This window comes from Vigna unguiculata, chromosome 3, assembly GCF_004118075.2.
Source record: "Vigna unguiculata cultivar IT97K-499-35 chromosome 3, ASM411807v1, whole genome shotgun sequence".
Lineage (NCBI taxonomy): Eukaryota > Viridiplantae > Streptophyta > Magnoliopsida > Fabales > Fabaceae > Vigna > Vigna unguiculata.
The window spans coordinates 44,577,084-44,597,890 of NC_040281.1; the positions used below are offsets into that span (position 1 = coordinate 44,577,084).

The 20,807-nt window shown below is 33.5% G+C and overlaps 1 protein-coding gene across 1 annotated transcript in view; it reads right to left on the bottom strand.

Moving 5' to 3' along the window:
- The window catches only part of LOC114179483, a 68,103-nt gene extending 50,093 nt beyond the window's left edge, over positions 1-18,010 (bottom strand). Inside the window, 9 exon segments of the mRNA XM_028065838.1 lie at positions 2,293-2,417; positions 2,498-2,624; positions 2,786-3,222; positions 3,299-3,572; positions 3,758-4,624; positions 11,081-11,195; positions 12,510-14,710; positions 17,337-17,433; positions 17,537-18,010. Of these exon segments, the coding sequence (XP_027921639.1) occupies positions 2,293-2,417; positions 2,498-2,624; positions 2,786-3,222; positions 3,299-3,572; positions 3,758-4,624; positions 11,081-11,195; positions 12,510-14,710; positions 17,337-17,433; positions 17,537-17,817 (4,524 nt within the window). The 5' untranslated portion in view covers positions 17,818-18,010.
- Between the last annotated feature and the right edge of the window lie 2,797 nt (positions 18,011-20,807).

Sequence of the window (20,807 nt, forward strand, 5' to 3'; positions counted from 1 at the left end):
TCCATTACAGCAAGAGTTTCTGGAGTTTGAAGAGTTGGAACACGTATCATGCGGGAGATCAAAGTTTCCATGGAAGGAACCTCATGAGAGGTCAAAAGCTGATCTCGGATATGATTAAAGTCTGGGTGTATAGATCGGAGGATCATTACCATATAGTACTTGTCAAGCTTTTTCTTCATTTCATCTAGAGAGTCGACTTCCAAGAACATTCGAAGTTCTTCCACAGCAGCTTGAGCGTCATTCATGAATGACATCATATCATGGTTAGTTATTTTCATAGATGCCAACTTGTTCGCCGAATCATAGAGGCGTTGAATATCATTTGCATAGATATTCTGAGTTCGCTTCCAAAACGAGTGGCAAGTTTTGAAGGCCCGTAGGGACATCAAAAGTCGTGGTTCCACCGACTGCCACAATAGAGCACATAGTTGGAAATCCGCTTGTTTCCACTGTTCAGCTTTTTCAGAAGGTACGTGGCTGCCATCTTTCTCAAGGTGTTCATGGTGTCCTTGACCGAGAAACCACATCTCGACGGCAGCGGACCAAGATAAGTAATTTTGGCCATTTAGTTTCTCGGACGTAATGCAGGGGCTTCCGGAGAATGAAATAGCACTCCCAGTTCCTCCAGTGGCCATGATATGATCAAGAGAATAAATGAAAACAGAGAGGATACCGGAAAACAGTGAAACAGTGACGATTTTCGAATTCGAAAGTGACGATTTCCACAAGAGGTGCCACTGGACTTCACCGGAACAGAGATTTGAGGGTCAAAACGGGTAGAGGAGGCTCCGGCGACGGCGACGGAGATGGCGCGACGACGAACTGGCGACGGGAAGGCGGCGCGTGGGCGGCACGCGCCTGATTGCAGCGAACAGAGAAGACGCACGTGGAGGCGCGTGGCGACGGCGCTGCCTGCGACACCGGCGGGGTTGGCTGTCGCGCGGAGAGGCGGTTCAGATCCGGTGGTTTCCGGACGGAACTGCGTTGGTGGACGGCGGCGGACGGCGGCGGACGGTGGCGGACGGCGGCGGACGGCGGCAGAGGATGCAGACAGTGGCGGACAGAGTCGAAATGTTGTTTGACAGTGTTGGGTAGTTCAGAAACGAGGTTAACCGAACTTGGACAGCCGCGAACAGCGGCGGTGACTAACGGCGATCAACCGCGGACAGCGGTGACGGACCAGATGAGACAGAAACCAGAGCGGGATCGACCCGCTCTGATACCAACTTGAGACTGAGACTTTAAAATATATGAGTAGTGGACAACAGTACCACTCTCCTCCTCTTCTATTTATAATGAAGCAAGTACATATGAAAAGACTACTCTAAGATACTAGGCATGATTACATGCAACAGTAGATACGGCAGTAGGTAGTTTCCCACACTCAACACCCTACACATAGGGTTAATGATACAATAGGTAATAATTCTAATAAGCTCAACTAATAAAATTTATGCACAGCCCAAGAGATGTTCATTTGCGGGCAACTCAATAGAATTTTACAATATCTCTAAGAATTCCCATACACCTAGCTAACCATTTATGAAACATCGACAACTAATAAAAAACACCAATTGCTAAGCACTAAAGCACAAGGGAAACTCACCTTTGCAAGCTAGTTGTTAAAAGCGAAGAAACAATCAGATAAACACCCCCCCTAGCATCTCATACAACTTAAATGTAGGAATTAGGCACCCATAATACCCAAGTCCCAACCAGTGTTTAATATGTCTTAGGAATATTGTTTAATTTAATTATTTCCATGTAAATTTTATTTATATAAACTAAAAACATGTTGCTTATTCAGAAAACTTCTTATTTCTCATTTTTCAGAGACAAACATAAAATCGTATTCACGTCCAATATTTGCTCACAAAAATCACACTAAGTACAACAACTAAAGGTGCTACTGATTTCATAAGTGACTCAAGAAGATATTCTAAATCAAACTCCTATAAAATATAAGACTTTGACTCTTCTACAGTGAGAAATTAAGGGTGTAGCATCGCTTTATTTTAAGTGTAAGTTTAAGTTTACTTAGTAGAAATTAAAGGTGGAAACACTCTTTTTTTCTAACTTTACTGTAGTTAAATCCAAACTATAAACTCCAATGCATTTAAGACCCTAAAATTACTTCATATTTTAAAAACATAATTAAGTGTTTGACAAGAAATCAAGAAATTATAATTGAAAGAGGAAGATCTGAAAAATTTATAGCAACTAAGGATAGAACAGAAGATTGAAAAATGAATTAAAAAAAAAATAGAAAGATATTGTAAACATAATTCTTACCCTGAAAAGAGCCCTTTCTCCTACCAGAGAATAATGAATGACACCACCTACTCTGAAAGTTTTTTCCTCACCCTCAACTGTAAAATACATGTGTTGGTTGACATCCTGGATAGCAACAATTGCCCCTACACACAATCATTGCTAATTACAATTGAAATTTCACAAAATACTAAAAACAGATAACATATAGCAGGAGCCGGAGTACCATCAGGAATCATTGCTTCCAAACAATTGTCAACTTCATGGCTAGAAGACCAATCATTTTTCTCCAATTTTTTTATTGTATTCTGACTGGCTACCTCAGAGAGTGAGGAGGATATTGACATAATTGTCTGGCATATTGTCATAACAAAACATAAGTTAGAACAAATGTAACATTAGTCTCAGTACATGTAGCAATGAAAAAAGGCAGCCAAATTTGATTGAAAAACAAAGCAGCAGGGACAAATATTGACTGAATATTTAATAAATAAAGAATACTATGAAAGTTCACCTGAATTTCAGATATAGAAAGTGTAATATCAAAACCAAAAAGGGAACCAGTGCCAAACCAACACCGAGACAAAAGCATAACACCATTATCTGGCTTCTCCAGCGTCAGGAAAGCTCTTAAGTTTTTCAAAATCTGGTTCTGATGACTAATAACCTGAATAGGAAGAGTGTTTTTTGAACTACTTGCATCACTAATTGAGTTCAATTGAGCAAAATTCTGAAATCCTGAAAGAGGATTTCCTGAAGCATGCTGAGGTGACAAATCTTTTGACGTGACAGAAGAAAAATGTGGAATTGCTGCTTCATCTTCCACTCTCCTCTGAATAGTTTGAGACAGAATTGATAAACGAGAAAGGTCAATTGTTAATTTCATCTCAGAAATTTCCAATTCAAAATTCATATGGATGTCAACCTCTACTACAATTTCTTGAATACAACCTGCAGCAATGAATTGTATTATATTTGGGAAAGAAAAATACAGTTACACAACAAAACTAGAGAAGAGGTTACGTACCAGATTCATTTTCATGTGCTAAAACAAAAGCAAACTGAGACAAAGAAAAGTCACATGCTTCTGGCAATCTACTTGCAGCTTGTTGAGAAGTGCTATTAGCTCCACGATCAATAACATCATCTGAAGTATAGTTCTCTCTGACATTTTGTTCCCACTTGGTGCCTTTTTTAGGTAGCTTTGCATCAGAAGTGAGATTGCCAATACAACAAATATATGAAGAATAGCTATCAATAGCCATTGGCAAAGATGTTGTTTCAAGAAAAAAGAATCCACCCTGCTCAATAACATTAAAATTTTAGTATGACAAGTTGTATACCTTAAATCCTGACAAAGAAAATAGCTTCATCTGTAAAAAAGATAAAGTTCCTGAGATTCAGTTTATAACAGAAAGCACAAATAAAAGATGCAGGAACATGCCTGCGAGATTACATTTCCCTTTCTAGATCCTTAAATAATTACCTGAATCTCCCAGGATATCATATGAAATTCTCCACCAATGGAAAGCAAAGACAAAAGCTTGTTTAGTTTATGTGCTTGAATCAGTTCACTCTTCAGTGAGCATTTCCCTATGAAGATACTAGTTACTGCAACATCTATTAGTAACCAGTGATTTGTTGAAGCTGGCACACTGGCATTTGATGGAGACCTAATTTTGAGAATTGATTGGGGAGATAGATTACTTGACCTTTCAAAGGCTGTCAAATTAGTTTCACGTACGAAGTAAGAAGAATTTCCATTAGAACTACCAAATGTTTTTCCTGCATTACCTGAAGACAGAGCATTTTGAACAAGATCCAAGCTTAAAGTAAATGAGAAACCAGAAAGAGATACTTCATGTAAGCAATTAATAGACTGCAGTAGTAAACTTTCAGGTACAATATGATCTATGTTGGTTCCAATTGAACTCTGATATTCAAAAACATACGAAAGGACTCCGGATAAATCAGTCAGGAGATCCATTTTCCCTTCTTGGCAAGATATTACAACAGTTGTGTTCTGAACCGTCATCCAAATTCCACGGTCAGGCAACTTATGCACAGCCATTTTGTTGCCAGTTAAGGAATGAAAAATAGTGGCAAAACTCTCTAAACCATCACTTGTCCTAGAATTATGAAGAACAATCTCAATAGACTTGAATCTGCAAGTCACATCAATAAAAAAAGGGCAGACATTATTTGTCAATAAAGCCCTTGTCGTTGTTGTCTCACTTCTATCACGTGCTGCAAACAAAGATTCTTGTTTCACAATTTCAGGATGCACGAAACCCATATCACCGGAGCTACTAGTAAACAGATAACACACCACAGCAGACAAACCTGACACTGCCTGTCAACAGAGAAAAATATCCTTGAGTCATGATTTGCTAAATGTACATGCATAAATTAGCATAGGATTGCAATTATTAACTATACTGTTGAACAGAAAGTAAAAGGAAAGCAAAATAGCCATGTATTTTTGAAGGAAAAACACCCAGTTTTGTCAGTCCTGCACTAATTGTACCATAATTATTGAAAAGTGTTAGAATATAATCGGCCGTTACACATTTCCCGGAAATCAACCATTGTGAGTTTATGTGACTTAGGCAACTACTACTACAATTAAAAATAGGGGACATCCATGAAACAAAACTTATTTGTGACAATCAAGTTGCACTTCATAATCAAACCCTGTCTTCCATGAAAGAACAAAACACATTGAAATTGATTGTCACTTTTTTAGAAAAAAGGTGTTCTATGGAGAAATCACTACTGATTTTGTCAACTCTAGTAATCAGTTGGTTGACGTATTCACCAAATCCTTTAGAGGCCCTCGGATTCAGTACATTTGTAACAAGCTTGGTACATATGACATATGATCCAGCTTGAGGGGGAAGTGTTAGAATATAATCAGCAGTTCCAGATTTCTAGGAAATCAACCATTACATAATCTCAGAAATTAGGATGATTGATTCCTAATTATTAGGTATCTTTATTGTAATTGATTATATTCAATAGTATAAATACATATTGTGTGGTAAGCATTAGACACACAATACATTTAGAACATATACAATTCTATATAACGAACAGTTGATACTTAGTTAGCAATTAAAATATTTTGTCTTGCTTAAGGAAAGTGAGCATGTTGCTTGGCCTATAGATATAATGTCTTGCATGATTTTAATATTCATTCAAGTTCACATTGTTATTCCCAATCTAGGAGCCTATTTTCAACTATTCTCAGCCCCTCACTGCTGAGCAATTGAGTACCCAGCCTCCAAAGTAGGTACCCTTATGCCTAGCCATCATTGTAAGCAACTTACCATAAGTTCATAGCATGTGTCACTTCCAAACAGATCACTTACACATCAAATTGAAGGCTTAGGTAGCATACTTTATATCAAATGGATCAAGGTCTGTACACTATGTTAATAGTTCTAAACATCTTGTTCTCACTGCTGTAACTTCTGGTTTAGTCTGATCTCAGTTTGTTATTGAGGATGGGCTTAGATGGAATGGTTCTGTCAAGTCACTCAGTCTTAACACTGCATATAACTTTCTTTTTCCTCGACCTACACAACATCTGTTTATGAATGAAACTTTACAAAACGTCTCTGGCCTGGCTTAGAAAATATTTTCAATGCCACATTTTTGTTGATTTTGTTGTTTCCATTCTTTGTTTCTTGCAAATATCCTGGAGCATTTAAGCTGAGACTGTTATACATACTTCTTTATTTGGTGTCATGAAAGTTATAAGGACAACTAGGAACGAGATTTGTTTTTATAATCATTATTTGTCCAAGGAGAGAATTGAAAACATGATTTGGGTTGAGGTCAAACTGGCTGGGAATTGTTATACTCATTGTAAAATGTCCAAAGGCAAGAACTCATTATTCTTAAAAGTTTTGGAGTAGACATACATCATAGGAAGGTTATGTCCTATGTTCCTTTTTTTGGCTTCCTCCTCCTTCTAAAGGTTGTCCTGGTATATGATCTGGTTGTGAACATAATTTTAAAGATCCTCATGCTTCCGTTGTAGGTTGTGTCTCTTCATATCTGTGTTCATAATATTTTGTATGTTGAGGTGATGGGTGTGATTCTAGCTATGGAAGTTGCAATCTCCAAAGGATGGACTAATCTTTGGATTGAGTGTGACTTCGAACTTGTTATTCAAGCTCGATCCTACACTTTAATCATTCCTTGGGATCTTTGTAATAGATGGTTGAATTTGAACTGTTTTGTAAGAGTAATACTGTGTGCACTCATATTTTGCACACTTTTAGAGAGGGTACTCAATGTTTGGTACTTGATCACAAGATTACACTTGGTGGCACAATGCTCCTAGCTTTATTTTTCCTTTTCAGGAATAGATTGATTTACCTTCCATAGGGTTAAGGATTAGTGGGCCAGGTTTGGTCCCCCCCACTATTGTGTAATTGCTTCTTTCGTTTATGATATTTTGAGGTGTTGCATATAATTGATGTTCTTAGTGGTACCAACACATTTGGGATGGCAAACAACATAGTGATGCCTCAGCACTCTCATTATTAAAAAAAGGTATCACTTCCACACATTCATCTAATTCACACCAAACCTTCATTAAAGAACATGTGCATGATAAACAGAAAGGAAAGCGCACAGCAAAGAAAAAGAAAACAACTAGGCTCCTGATACCATATTAAAATTGAGACCAGCAAAAGAAAAATAATCATTTTGGAGAACTTTTCAGTATCAAAGCACTGAACTGATATCATATTTATACAAAAAGTTACGATGAACATGTACTGAAATAAACAATGACAGATAGAAACCATAAATGTATCTTGAAACTATATAGCAACTAATGAAGCTACAAACCATCACGCTAATCTAAACATATTTCCAAAACCACTAACTTTTTGCTACATTCAATTAGCCAGGATGTTAACAGACTCTCTTAATTGTTTGCGTACCATCAGTAGAACAGGTGTAGAATGCCGGGGAGCAAAATGAGACTGGCAGTTAGGTGAAAGTCTTATAGAAACTGGATCAGAAACTCAAAAAAGGAAAGGAAACTCAAACAAAGGAATTGAGAATCATGTAAAGAAGTTTCAGAAATTCCTTTACAGACACACCCCTGGCACTTTGAGGGTCTAGGAACCTATCAACTAATTTTCTCCCTACCCCCAAACCTGAAAACACACCTATACTTGTACAAGTTTCCCAACATAACAACTTAGGTAATAGAATTCACAGCTGTTTGAATCAAAACAAATAGCTGCATTTTCCTTTTCCCTTTTTCTTTTATGGACCTTCAAAATAGGAGGTTGTGTCCTAACAATACCCGGCCCATAAAGATTCACCTTGTCCTCAAGATGGGACTGGGAAAAGTTCAGCCATAATATAAACTTCCTCCATTTTCGTTCTCTCCTTCATCTTGCCCTTCAATTAACATCATGACGTTGAATTGCTTGTTCTTGCAAACATGGTTCAAATTATACTTTTCATCATAGTGAAAACATTCTCCGTTTTTTATCTTTTCTTGGAGCTCTGACCGTGGCCATCATTGTTAGCCTTTTCCTCATTATTGCTCTTGCTGGTAACAGATTGAGAAAAAGATTTGTTTCTGCCGATGATCTGGGTTGTGGTGCATTAGCTGCTATCATTAATCTTGGAGGTGTTGTTATCAATTCCTTTCTTCCTCTAATAGGGAAACCCCTATCCCCTCCTGTGTCTATAATCCCCTACTACCTTTGCTACCACTATATTTTCCCTTCAATAGCATGGGCTTCACTCATTATTTCCGAAAGATTTGTTGTTTTATACAATTTCAATTCTGCTCTAATCTCTTCCCATAGCCCATTGGAAAATATCTTCATTAAATACTGTTCATTCAATCCCTTAATAACTCCAGTAAATCTTTCAAATTGAGTGATGAATTCACTGACGGAGTTATCCTGCTTTAGAGCCAACAACGGTTCAAAAGGGTCTCCCATCAAAACTGGTTGAAACCTCTGGATAAGTGCGTTCATGAAAAAAACCCTATATTTGTTTGGATTGCACGTTTCCCACCACTAAAATCAAGATAAGCAATTCCTTCCATTGCCACCATAACAGCTTCCATTTTCTCCTCTTCTTGCACACGTTTCAGTCGAAAATATCTTTCCACTTTACCTATCCAGCCCACAGTATCTTCTCCCTCAAAACTTAGAATATCTAATGTTGTCCACTTATAACATCTCTTAATTCCGCCAAACTCTTCACCTACTGACTCCTCTTGGTGCAATCACAGTTGAGACCCTCTGATTCACAGTATTTTTCGCACTTGGATTCTTCCCTCCTCCCTCATGCACCAGTCTTTCCACAAGCCTCCTTAACCAAGCTATGCGAGAATCTTGTTGTAAGAATCTATCTTCCAAATCTGCATCCCTTAGGGATAATCTTGCAACCAATCTTTCTTCAAAACCTTCCGATAGTTGAATCCCTATGGTTAAGGTTTTCTCCAAAGCTTCCACTCTTGATTCCATCATTATAGTAGTCACCATGTGTATTAACCCATAGAGCCCGAATCGAGCTCTAGTACCAATTTATCATAAACTCAAAAAAAGGAAAGGAAACTCAAACAAAAGAATTGACAATTGCATAAAGAAGTTTCAAAAATTCCTTTACAGACACACTCCTAGAACTTCAAGGGTCCAGTAAAGATGGCAAATAAACTTGCCTCCATGGTTACTTCCCAAACCTGTCTCCATTTTGATAGGAAATCCTCGCATTGATCGAGTACGAGTATGGCTTATTCTCAATTTTTTCAATTGGGAATGGGGATGGTAATAGGGATGGGAATGTAACACGTCCCCGTTTTCATACCCATGTCGTGCCAATGAATATCCTATCCCATAGTTTATTAAGTACCCTTCCTCCTATCTTCGAATTGTTTGGCTTGTTCTATATTTACAAAATCTATGCATATCTCCAAGGTATTTTCCCTCTTATCACAACCTTGATTACATTTTGTTTGTGTGGTTATGTTCAAATGGTATACTATCAATTTCAATGAATAAAATAGATTTTAGGTTTCACATTTGATTATTTTTACTCCTTAATATTTTTCTTTACGTTTTATCTTTTTTCACATAAAAAAGTTTGACTCTCAAGTGTTCAATTGTGTAAGTCATTCATTTACTAAGTAATAAAAAAATTTATCTTCTTTTATTTGCTTTGATCCTTAGTTTTAGTTTTATTTGAAAAACATTTGTTTTGCTAAAACAACTTTCATAATCTCTCAACAGTTCGATTATTATTCTGATATTTGTAAAGTTTTCTCATATCTTCAAGGTATTCCCTATTTTATCATATCCTTAATTATACAATTTTCCTTTGTGCAATTTTATTTAATAGTGTATCAAACTGTTGTATCTTTTTTACTTTTTTTAATATTTTTACTTGTTAATTTTTTATTATGTGAAATATTATAATTATTTTTATTTTCTAATTCTTTTTCATAAGTGTAATTTTTCAACCGCAATTGCATAAATATTTTCATTTACTATAACATATTAATTTAATGTTATTGTTATAAATCTTGTTTACATCATCCAACGTAGATTGAAGTTTAAAAAAGAAAAGGTTTATGTTTAAATTTGAATTATTAATAGTTTAATATTTTTCCTCTCAGTGATCTCGTTCAATATAATATTTATTGGTGTATAATAAAAGTGATTAGTAAAAAGACATTTGAAATATATTTAAAGTTCAATATTTTTTTATTATTTTTTAAAAATACATTGAACTTTCTAAATTTTGTTACATTAATATTTGCAAACTTTATAGATGTTTTGGCTGTGAAAATTTATTTATGTTAATTGTGAAATATTTTATATAATTCTTTCACTTTTACCCAATTGTTATTTGGTATTATGACCTGAAATTTATTCTATTATAATTTCTTTCTAAATATTTGACAATAAAGATATGAGAATATATCTTTTTTATATTGAATATTTGATAATATTATGTTTTCTTTTATGTCCTTTTTATTTTCTTATAAAAAACAATTAAATTTATATTGAAACAATAAGAAAACGGATACGAACACAGGTATGAGTGTATACCCGTTATCCAATGGAGATGGGGATGGAAAAAAGATCTTAAACCCGTTGTGTATGAAGATAAGAATGGATTTTTACCTTTGGAGATGAGTATAGGATAATGAAATGTGTCCTGATCGCGTTGTCATCCCTAGAATCCAGGAACATCACACTAATCAACTAATTTTCTCCCTACCCCCTAAACCTTTAAACACACCTATATTTATACAAGTTTCCCAACACAACAACTTAACTAACAGATTTCACAGCTGTTTGAAACAAATAGCTGCATTTTCCTTTTCCCTTGTTTCTTCTTTTATGGACTTTCATAATAGGAGGTTGTGTCCTAACAAAGTCTTACAGTCTTACAATACACAAACAAAAACAATGAAATAAACAATAACTTTCAATGAATATCATTACAGACATAACAAATCTCTTTCCCACATCTAAATCAAAAATAAATAAATAAATGTGTTACAGGTACTTTACATTTACCCTATACAGATCAACATCCCCATTATCCTAAGTTAAGTATGTTGGCTATCTTAAGAGAAATCGAAATAAAATATTAACACCAGCAGTAACTACTTTAATAAAGAACAATGCTCACTTATCACTTGATAAATACTAAGCAATACATAAGAAATATTTAACACTCTGGCAACAAATTTATTCATGTACCTATACGACAAAATAAATATCTTTAGACTTAAATATAGAGAAAAGATATTAACCTTATAGATCATATAGACCTCGTCCAAAAATGTTAACAGAGTGAATCCTTCAGCTGTTATGTCAGACGCAGTTGATAAGGCAGACATTGTTGTGCTCAAGGAATAAATGCAATCCCTGCAATATCAAATCAATAGTAAATGTTACCATAAGAAAAACAAATGTAAAATATAATAAAAACTGTGTGTGTGAACTACAAAACAGAGTCCGTTTATGTAAGTTAATTACAAAAAAATACAAAATAACTATAGGACATTTTATACCTATATACATGATATGATATGATATGCCTATAACTCATGTTCTCATAAATTTGATTCTAAAAAGACATTCCTATTTATAAAGACCCTAATTAAATAAGGAAGTAAATCAAAATATAAAAACAATAATAAATCATAAGATATCATTTAAGATACTCTAAAATATCACAAGGTAAATCTTCAGATATTCCTTAAGACATCATCCAACATACTCTATAATATTATAAGATAATATCTTCGGATATTCCTTACATTTCAATCACTCACCCTCAAGATGAAACTTATTGAACTTTAGCTTGCTACAAGAAAATAATTTACTTTTCCGCTAATTAAAAAAAAAATCGAGCTCCACCGAAAAACAATGGTTAGAAAAGCAAATCTGAAAGGTCACAAAATCAACTCACAAATATTCTTACCATAGGATTATACAGTTCAGTTTTTGAAAGAATTGTATGCAAGCTCACTAAGGACGGAAATGTATTTAATAAGGCAGCATGGTCATGCAGTAGTTATGTACTTAAATCCTCAAGACAATTATGCAGCAGTTGTGTCTAACTATGCAGGTGAGTGATGTGCGGAAGTTATAGATTTCTGCTGAATAAGTAGGGATTTAGAGGCCGTTATTACGTCTATATTTGGCAATTTGGGTAAGTTTCCTTCTCTAAAAGAGTTTCTAAAACATTTCCAATGTAATTTCTGTAAAATCTTGTGTTATTAAACTTAACATCAATTTCAGTTGGTAATCCATCACCAAACTTATTCCACAACTGCAAAGCTACCTAAAATTTGAGAAAAAACTGACTATTTCCCTTAGCATGAGTTTAATTTGTGAAAAATGTACCCTAACACGAAAAGGATAAACTCAAGATAGGTTGATATCAGATAGAGCTTCCATCTATGGGTGCAAAAGCAGACCTGAACAAATTAAGTCACCGTCATGACCAATATACTAGCCATTACATATATCAACTTATCACAGCACAAGAACAAGATAAATTAGGGTTAGACACTTTCTAAAATTTAATTCAAACCATAAATTAAAATGTCAAGAGGTGCAAAACCAAGGAGTAAAGAAATAATTCAAGATATAGGAACACATAAGAAATCCTCACATAAAATAGAGGAAATTGATAATGAAAACAAAGTACCAGCCCGTATCCAAAGCTCCTACCTAAAGGACAATATATGGATAGTGATTGGCTTCAATAGACAAAGTTGAATCGGATGGTTTTCTTCTTGTTTCTCCAAACAAATATTTGTGCCATTTAGATGAAGGAAAGAATGTATGGAAACTTTTCCTGAGGATGAATATTTATCATTACTTGGTTTTGGAATTTCAATCACCCGCGGCTCCAATTTAACACACTCTGCTTTAGCATTGCCATGCCCCAATTGACCTGTCATTGGCGTCATATCAAATGAAGAAGATGAACTGACAACCACTTTAATCTCACGGAAATCAAAAGTAAGATCAAAATTGTCCTGACTGATAATGTCATCAATTTCTTGATTGGCATCCCTTCTGTGTGAAAACTTAACTGAAAGACCCTCAAAAAATACTCCAAAATGAATGAGTTTCTCTGGAAGCTTTTGAAGCAAGATCATAATCAATTCTTTGGAATAGTCATATTTTTCAACCCAAGCAATTTCAGCTTTGTCCCTAAAATCTGAAGCAATGGACACTTCCCTGCTGTCCTCCCAGTAAATAGCATGTTGGATCTTACCAAGAACTAGAGAGAGCAATGATACTGAAGAATGACTCAAAACTAAATTTAATTTCCCTAGCACTAAACCACACTCACAAAATCCAAAATTTGGATTCTTATGGTTAGGGCACGTGGAAGATATCTCAACCTTAGAGAGAAGGCATGGGTTTTCAGAATACTCAATCTCATTATCATTCAATTTTCTGCAAATTCTTTTCCAACTCATGCCCAACTTTTCCATGAAGCTTTCAATATAAGCATCACAAGCATCTTCAGCTTGGCCAGCATCAATTTCTGAAAGAAATACTTCAGCAGGTGCAACCCACATAATAGATTCCATACGATTCACACCTTCCATTTCATTACCTTTAGCTGAACTAAGTTGATTCACTGCACATGCATCTCCTGCCATTGTCAAAGGTGTAGATTCAACCTTCATTTGCCCACATGATACAAAGACTTTCTGTTCAAAAAGATCCTTTATAGATACAAATAACAAAGCATCAAAACGAAACCAAATCGAAAGGACATTTGAGCAGACAATCCCAGCAGATGACTGCAGCTTTTCATATACAGATGGATGAATACTGTTGATTGTGGAAACTGTCATTATGATTTTCCCAAAGTTGAGAGTAAGACAAGAAATTTGACAGGGGTTTTCAATAAGACTTTCCAATGAATCTAAACAACATCTATCAATATCTGAATCCTGCACTATTCTTTTCCCAGAAAATATATTTGCTAGACAATGGACAGTCACGGAGATCACTTTCCACATAAATCCCAGAATAAAAAGAAAAGGACGAAAAAATTTATTTGTAGTAGCGAATTCCTCATGACAACTAATTGAAAACTTCAATGCTGCTCTGTGACGGGCTATTCTCCTTGCCAGTGATATGCCTTCAACAGGCAACTTTTTCTCAATGTCAGAGATCAACTCCCAATGACATCTAGCAGAACTTAAAATCGGTTTATTACGAGACATTTTAGAAATGAAGTTTTTCCATGTGCAGCTAGAAGAATATCCAAATAACAGCAAGATATTCTCATAAGCATTGACGTAATGTATCCATTGACATATAACTCCAACTAATCTATATAATGACAACCTAGGAGTTACAATCACATGGCCAATTCTGCTGGCAGCTATTCTCCACAATTCTCCAGCACTTCTAGATTGATTGTACTTATTAGATAGCAATTTGTGAAAAAGTATACATGCAGAAATGCCATCTGGAGATAATGAAAAAGCCAGTTCTGGAATACAGAGAGTGCAATTTACCAACTTAAGATCTCTGAATGTAATATAAATTTGTACATCAGAAGAAACCAAAGCATGGTCTGTGGAATTTTTTCCAATTAATCTGACCCTGAATCCATCACCTTTTAATATAACAGTGTTCTCTTTCACTGGAATAAAAATTGTACGGAGAAAACCTCTAAGTAGGCATTTTTTATCCACACATTTAGGTCTTGCACTAAACTCACGTATTTCCCCAAAACACATAAACTCATCATTTAAGATTGGCAATTGAACCTCCACGTGAATGCGATGTGCCACTAGATGACAGTTTTTCAAAATAATATTCCAAAAAGATATTGTTAAATTTTTTTTCTCAGATACAGCAAATAAGATTCTCTCCAAAATGTGATGCAATGAACAGCCCTACAATACAAAAGGTAACCAATAACAGTTATCACCATAATGTCATTATATTGAACAGAATAAATCTGCCTGGGAAAGCAATAAACAAAAATCAGCAGCAGCTTAGGCATGTGTCTCTCTTAAGACTCAGAACATATATCAATCACAAAGTACCTTTCCTCGTTTTAAACAAATCTACCAGCTCATCCCTAAGCAATTTCCCTGTTCTAGTAGCATTCTCTCATTATAAAGAGGTATAAATGGTTAAAAGTTCAAACATGTGATAGAGACAGCTATACTCAACAAAACCAAAGTAATTTCTGCATTTTTCCATTATTTTACTTATATCTTGTACAATACCTTCCTACAAAATACAAGGTTCACACGTATGAAAATAAGTTGCGATGGGACCTCTTTGATTGATCCTCTTTGATTGATCGTGTAAAAAACAGTTCTTCAAAAGGGTATTACAGTGTTTTTCAATATGATAGATATAAAAGGAACCTAAGAATAGAGTGTGTACGAGCAAATGTGTGAAATTGTGTGTATACAATTTTGAATGATTAATACAAAGTATTATTTTTCTGTAATCCTATTCTTCTTTCCCCATGCACATGTGGTTTCTTCTCTAATAAGTGGGTATCCAAAGCCTGTATGATCTGTTAACAAGTGAGGTACACTACAAGTGTATGTGCTTTAATCCTACTGTGGTGAAGGCATGTTTTAGTGTGTTCTTGGACTGTAGAACCTGAAGAATCTTGAAATAAGGAGAAATTGTTAGTTATATGATGTTGTTTCTTGCTCTTTACCAGTGTTTGATGGGAAAAAGTTTGATGATTGAAGATGACGGCCATATTTGGTTTTCGAGATGCAAGAGATGTGGTCAAGGTGGGATTTCAAGAACTAGGAGAAAATGTCATTGAAGAACAAATGGAAAATCACTAAGAACTCAAAAGGCTTGATAGTGAGGAACGGTTCTTGTTCATCAATGAGTAGATGCAACTATCTCTGGAGGAATATCCAAGGCCGCTACAGAAAAATAAGTTTGGGATATGTTGGTTAAGTAGTATGGTGGTGTTGACAACATATAGAAAGTCAAGTTCCAAACTTAAAGAAGGCAATATAAGCTACTCTTTTATGAATGATAAAGAAGGAATTGCAGATTATTTCAACAAAAATCAAATTTATGGTGAATGGAGGAACTCTCAGATCAGCAGGTTGGAACCTTAACTCTGCAGTTTGATCGTGTTGTCAGGATAGCTAAGATGTCAAGGAGCATAGTGACCCCCAAGCATGAGTTTTAGAAAAGAAAAAAAAATTATAAGACGAAGATTCAATGTTATAACTGCAAGAAGAGGGAGGACTTTGCAAATGAATGTAAGAGTGAAAAGGGAGGAAAAGGAAAATCCAACAATGAGGCAAACAAAACTCATTAGCCTTGATGAATCAAACAAGAACAAGGTCAGATTTGTGTGAATGATGGAGCGAGATGACATGCACAAAGGATCAAGAAAAGCACAGGTCGTAGTGGGATCATACAGTTACTCGTGAGATCAGAGGATCGTGCACCGTGTCAATCAATTTAAGCAGCTAAGGTTTGAGTTAAAATGGGTCATTTGTTTGAATACCTATCCCAAAAAAAAGCCCAACTTGTTAGGATGACCTTTTTCCCCAGGGTTCCTATTTGCAAATTAAAATAGAACCAACAATCATTTATTGACAATAATGCATGTCACACAGACATACATTATATAAAAGTAAACCTCCTAATCAATAGGACAAAATATTTGTAGGATCTTCATAGATTATCTATAAAACTTTCTTGTTTATTCATGCATAATGTGCTACTCTTTTAAGGCAGTTGATTACTAACCTAACCTGAATGACTACAGTAGTACTGTGTTAGATAGTGCAGAATACTCAAGGTGAACTAATGCACAATATAGATAGCTGAAGCTGAACCAATTAAGTTTGAAAGAGAAACTCAAGAACCTAAGTGAGTCAACGTCATGAAAGAGGGACTTAATTGAGAAGAACCAAATAGTAATTAGGGAGTCTGCCATATGAGAAAAAGATCATTGCCTTAAAGTGGGTTTACAAAGTGAAAGTAAAACCCAAATGGTAGAGTGATGAAGCACAAAGCCATCCTGAAGAGTGAACTCAAAATGAGTGATATGGGGTCTTTGTCTTTCTAGGGATTGAATTCAAGGCTATTAAACTTGGGACTCCTATGCACCAGGGAAACTATGCAACTGACTTGTTGAAGAAATTCAACATGCTCAAGTTCAATGTTATTATTTTGAAAATTTGTTCTCCACAGTATATTGTCAGAGTAGAAAAAGAGCCACGCATTTTATTATCCCTACAGTCACCGGAGCATCCTGAAGCTTCAAAATCAATCACAAAATAAGACTCATAAAAGCAGTGAATTTGCCAAATATCTTAATAATAGAATCAAACATGACAATGTATCATTCTACCAGATAAAGCAACTGATAAGAACTAAATAAGTTATTTTTAAGATTTGATCTCATTTAATTGTGATCAAATTCGTTACTAGACAAATAAAGAACCTTGCCAGGACCAACACTCGTCGTCAACCAAAGTGTGAATAGTAAATTCAGACTAGGAGAAGTGCACTCGTTACCTCAGGATCAAGAGCCGAGAGTTTTTTTCTCAGATAATCCGAATGATCATACTTCGAATTTCGCAACCGCGCCACGCAATCCTCAGCTTCCGGCTTCCTTCAAACAAAACGGTTACATCAGCGGTTAAGGAACAAAGAACAAGAATAAATAAATAACTAGAGCTGATAGTGTTTTTTCTGTTTTGCGACTGTTTGATTACTCGAACGATTGCACGATGCGCACGCCGTGAAGTTCGATCGTGAAGGCCGGAGGGAACCAGGTGGAGAATCTAAAGGTGATGCGATCGACGGTGAGGTCCTTAAAGAACACGAACGCGGGAGCGTCGAAGAGGCGGTTTAGAGAGGAAACGTCGAAGCTGAGGTTGGTGAGAACGGCGAGAGAGTGGAGGAACCCTAATTGGAGATCGAGGTGAGGCTCTTCTCGGAGCCATGGCTGGAGCAGAGACAATAGTCTCCGCCGGATAAAGCTTTTCAAGGGCATGGACAGTGTGACAGTGATATCATAGATTGATTATTTGGTTTGGTTGTGCTGTGTTGAGATGGAGGAGATGAATTTGAAGGAAGGATTAACAGAATTTCAGTTTGGGAGTGATGTAGTGCGTGACTCGGCGGGAAAGGGAAATGGTTGATGTGTCTTTTGGCAACCCTCGTGCTCACTTGAGTTTCGTGTTACACACGATATCCAGGTGTCTTCGTCCTGCTTTATCCACAAATATTTGTTTCATTCTATCTAACTGATTGAATTGAATTTTCCCAAAATCTAAAAGCAATCAGAAACCGACCCGACACACATGGTAGTTTGGATTTTTGGAAGAGTTAAATATGTTTTTTATTTTTTATTTTTTAATGAAAAATTGAATTATTTTTTAATGAAAAATTGAATTATTTTTTATTTTAATTTTTTATTTAATTTAATCCTTTAACTCCTAAAATGAATGGATTTAGTCCTTTAATTAAATTTTGTTAAATTTATTTGACATTTCGAATGCATTTTTAAGTTAACATTGAATTAATATTGAAGCGAGAATGTGTCAAATGGTGTAAATAATTGAAATGTTATTAATAGTTAATTTTTTTTTAAATTTAAGAAACCAAAAACATATTTATCTCTTTCGAAAATGCAAAACTACCTAATTTATTTTCATATCTTTTTATACAATGATAGATTTGAGAATGATATTAGTGTTTGCTTCAAGTAATCTGAGCTAATTTGGAAATATGAATTTATAAAAAACCTCAAGATTCTCATCCTCTCATTTTGGAAATAGGAAGAAGGAAAAATATGTCATCACATGAACTTTGACGTTTTTGCCCATAACATTTACATATGACTACAGAATGATTTTCTTTTAACAATATTTTTTTGTTAATAAAAAATATTTAAAATACATGTTATATTCTAAAGGTTTAAATAATGGTTTGATCTTAGTTTTCGTTCGATTTTTTTAATGTGGTTCTACTTTTGTTTTTTTTTTTCAATTTGGTTCTAATATTCGTCAATTTTATTCAATTTGGTCCTTTTCGCTAACATCGTTAAAATAGTTAACGGATTGTGAACAGTAATTATCACGTGTCATTTTGTGATTTTTTTGATTTTTTTTTAAATTTTTGAAAAAAATATATATATATGTGTCAAGCTCATATAATGTCACGTGTCATTTTGTGATTTTTTAAAATTTTTAATTTTTTTTAATTTAAAAAAATTCCACGTGTCAGACCAATATCATGTCACGTGTCAGAGTTAGTTTTTTATATTCAATTTGGTCCTAATATTCATTATTTGTTTTCAATTTGGTCCTAATTTTTTTAAAAATTTAACATTTGTGTTCCTCTCCAAATTGAGACAAAATATAATTTGTATATAAATGATATATGGATATTCTTATTAAAATGCATGTTTTTATTAAGTATTTTTAATTTAGAATTAGAGTTGGTTTAAAATTAAATATTTTTAAACCTTAATATTTTAAATTAATGGTGTTATTACTTTTTTCGTTTTAATTTTATACGGTGGAACATAACTTTGTATTTTATTATATAGAGAGTAAAATGTAACAAAATATTAGGTATAAAATATTTACAATATTTCACTCCTAATCTAAGATAATTATTAATTTCTAAAACTAAAATATTTTCTAAAAACAAATTTAAATAAAAATATATATTAAGTAATATACTCAGCATTTTTAAAGTTGAAAGATTAAATTGGATCAAAATTTTAAAAATAAACTAATTCAAATTTATAATGAAAGTTAAAGAACCAAAAACATATTTAACTCTTAATTTATCATGGTAAAGGGTCTCCACTTAGAACCTTAAACAACAACATCATTTATCATATATAATTAATAATGTCAACCATTTATTTAAAGTGAGAAGCACTCTTGTGAAACTAGACATTCCTTAAGTCCTTATGTTGTGTTTGGATTGGGGTATGGATTTAGGAGAATGAATTTGCATTGATTTGAATTGATTTGTAGGTAGAAATGAGATTGTTTGGACTAAGGGTATGTTCGCTTGAACAAATTGTAAGGATTAAATGATTTGTAAAGATGGATATAAAAAAAATGTCATGTTCGCATTACATGATTTCAAAGGAAAAGCTACGACGCATTTGTAAATTACTTCTGAGATCTCATCCACTTTCACTCTATTTTGCAAAAATTTGAAATGATTTATAAATGTTTTACTTTTATACCCTTCTTATATTTTTTATATATATAATAAATTAATAATATATTTAACAATAGTTAGTAATCTATTAATTATTAAAAATATATATTATGATTAATAATATATTTACTCGTGTATATATATATATATAATTATTTTTATTGCTATATATAATATTTATAAATAATAAAAATAGGTATAATAATTATTGAAAGTAATAAAACTTTTGTTAAAATTTAATATTTTTATTTTATTCAATAATTGTTTATTTTTATTTTTTTCATTGATGTTTTAATATATGTAACAAATTATAATATATTATATATATAAAATATTATTAATAATATGTATAAATATGTATAATAATTAATAATAATTAAAATATTGTTAAAAAATGTAATGATTAATATATTCATATATAATAATTAATGATATATACAAAATAATCATCTAATATTATTTCTATTTTAACCTAATAATTAATAAAAACAATAATAATATATATAATAATGTGTAATAATTAATAATAACTAAAATATTGTTAAAAATGAATATTATATATAATTATTATTATTAATATTTTTGATATAAATAATTAAAAATAATATATATATATATATATATATATATTTATTTATTTATTTATATATACATATATTAAAATAAATATTGTTAAATTTTAATATTTTTAATTCATCTAATAATTATTTGATTTCATTTTTATTTGTAAGGGTAATTTAGTAATCTTAAATTTTTTTATCAATTAAAACATATTTTTTAATCTATCACATCAATTAA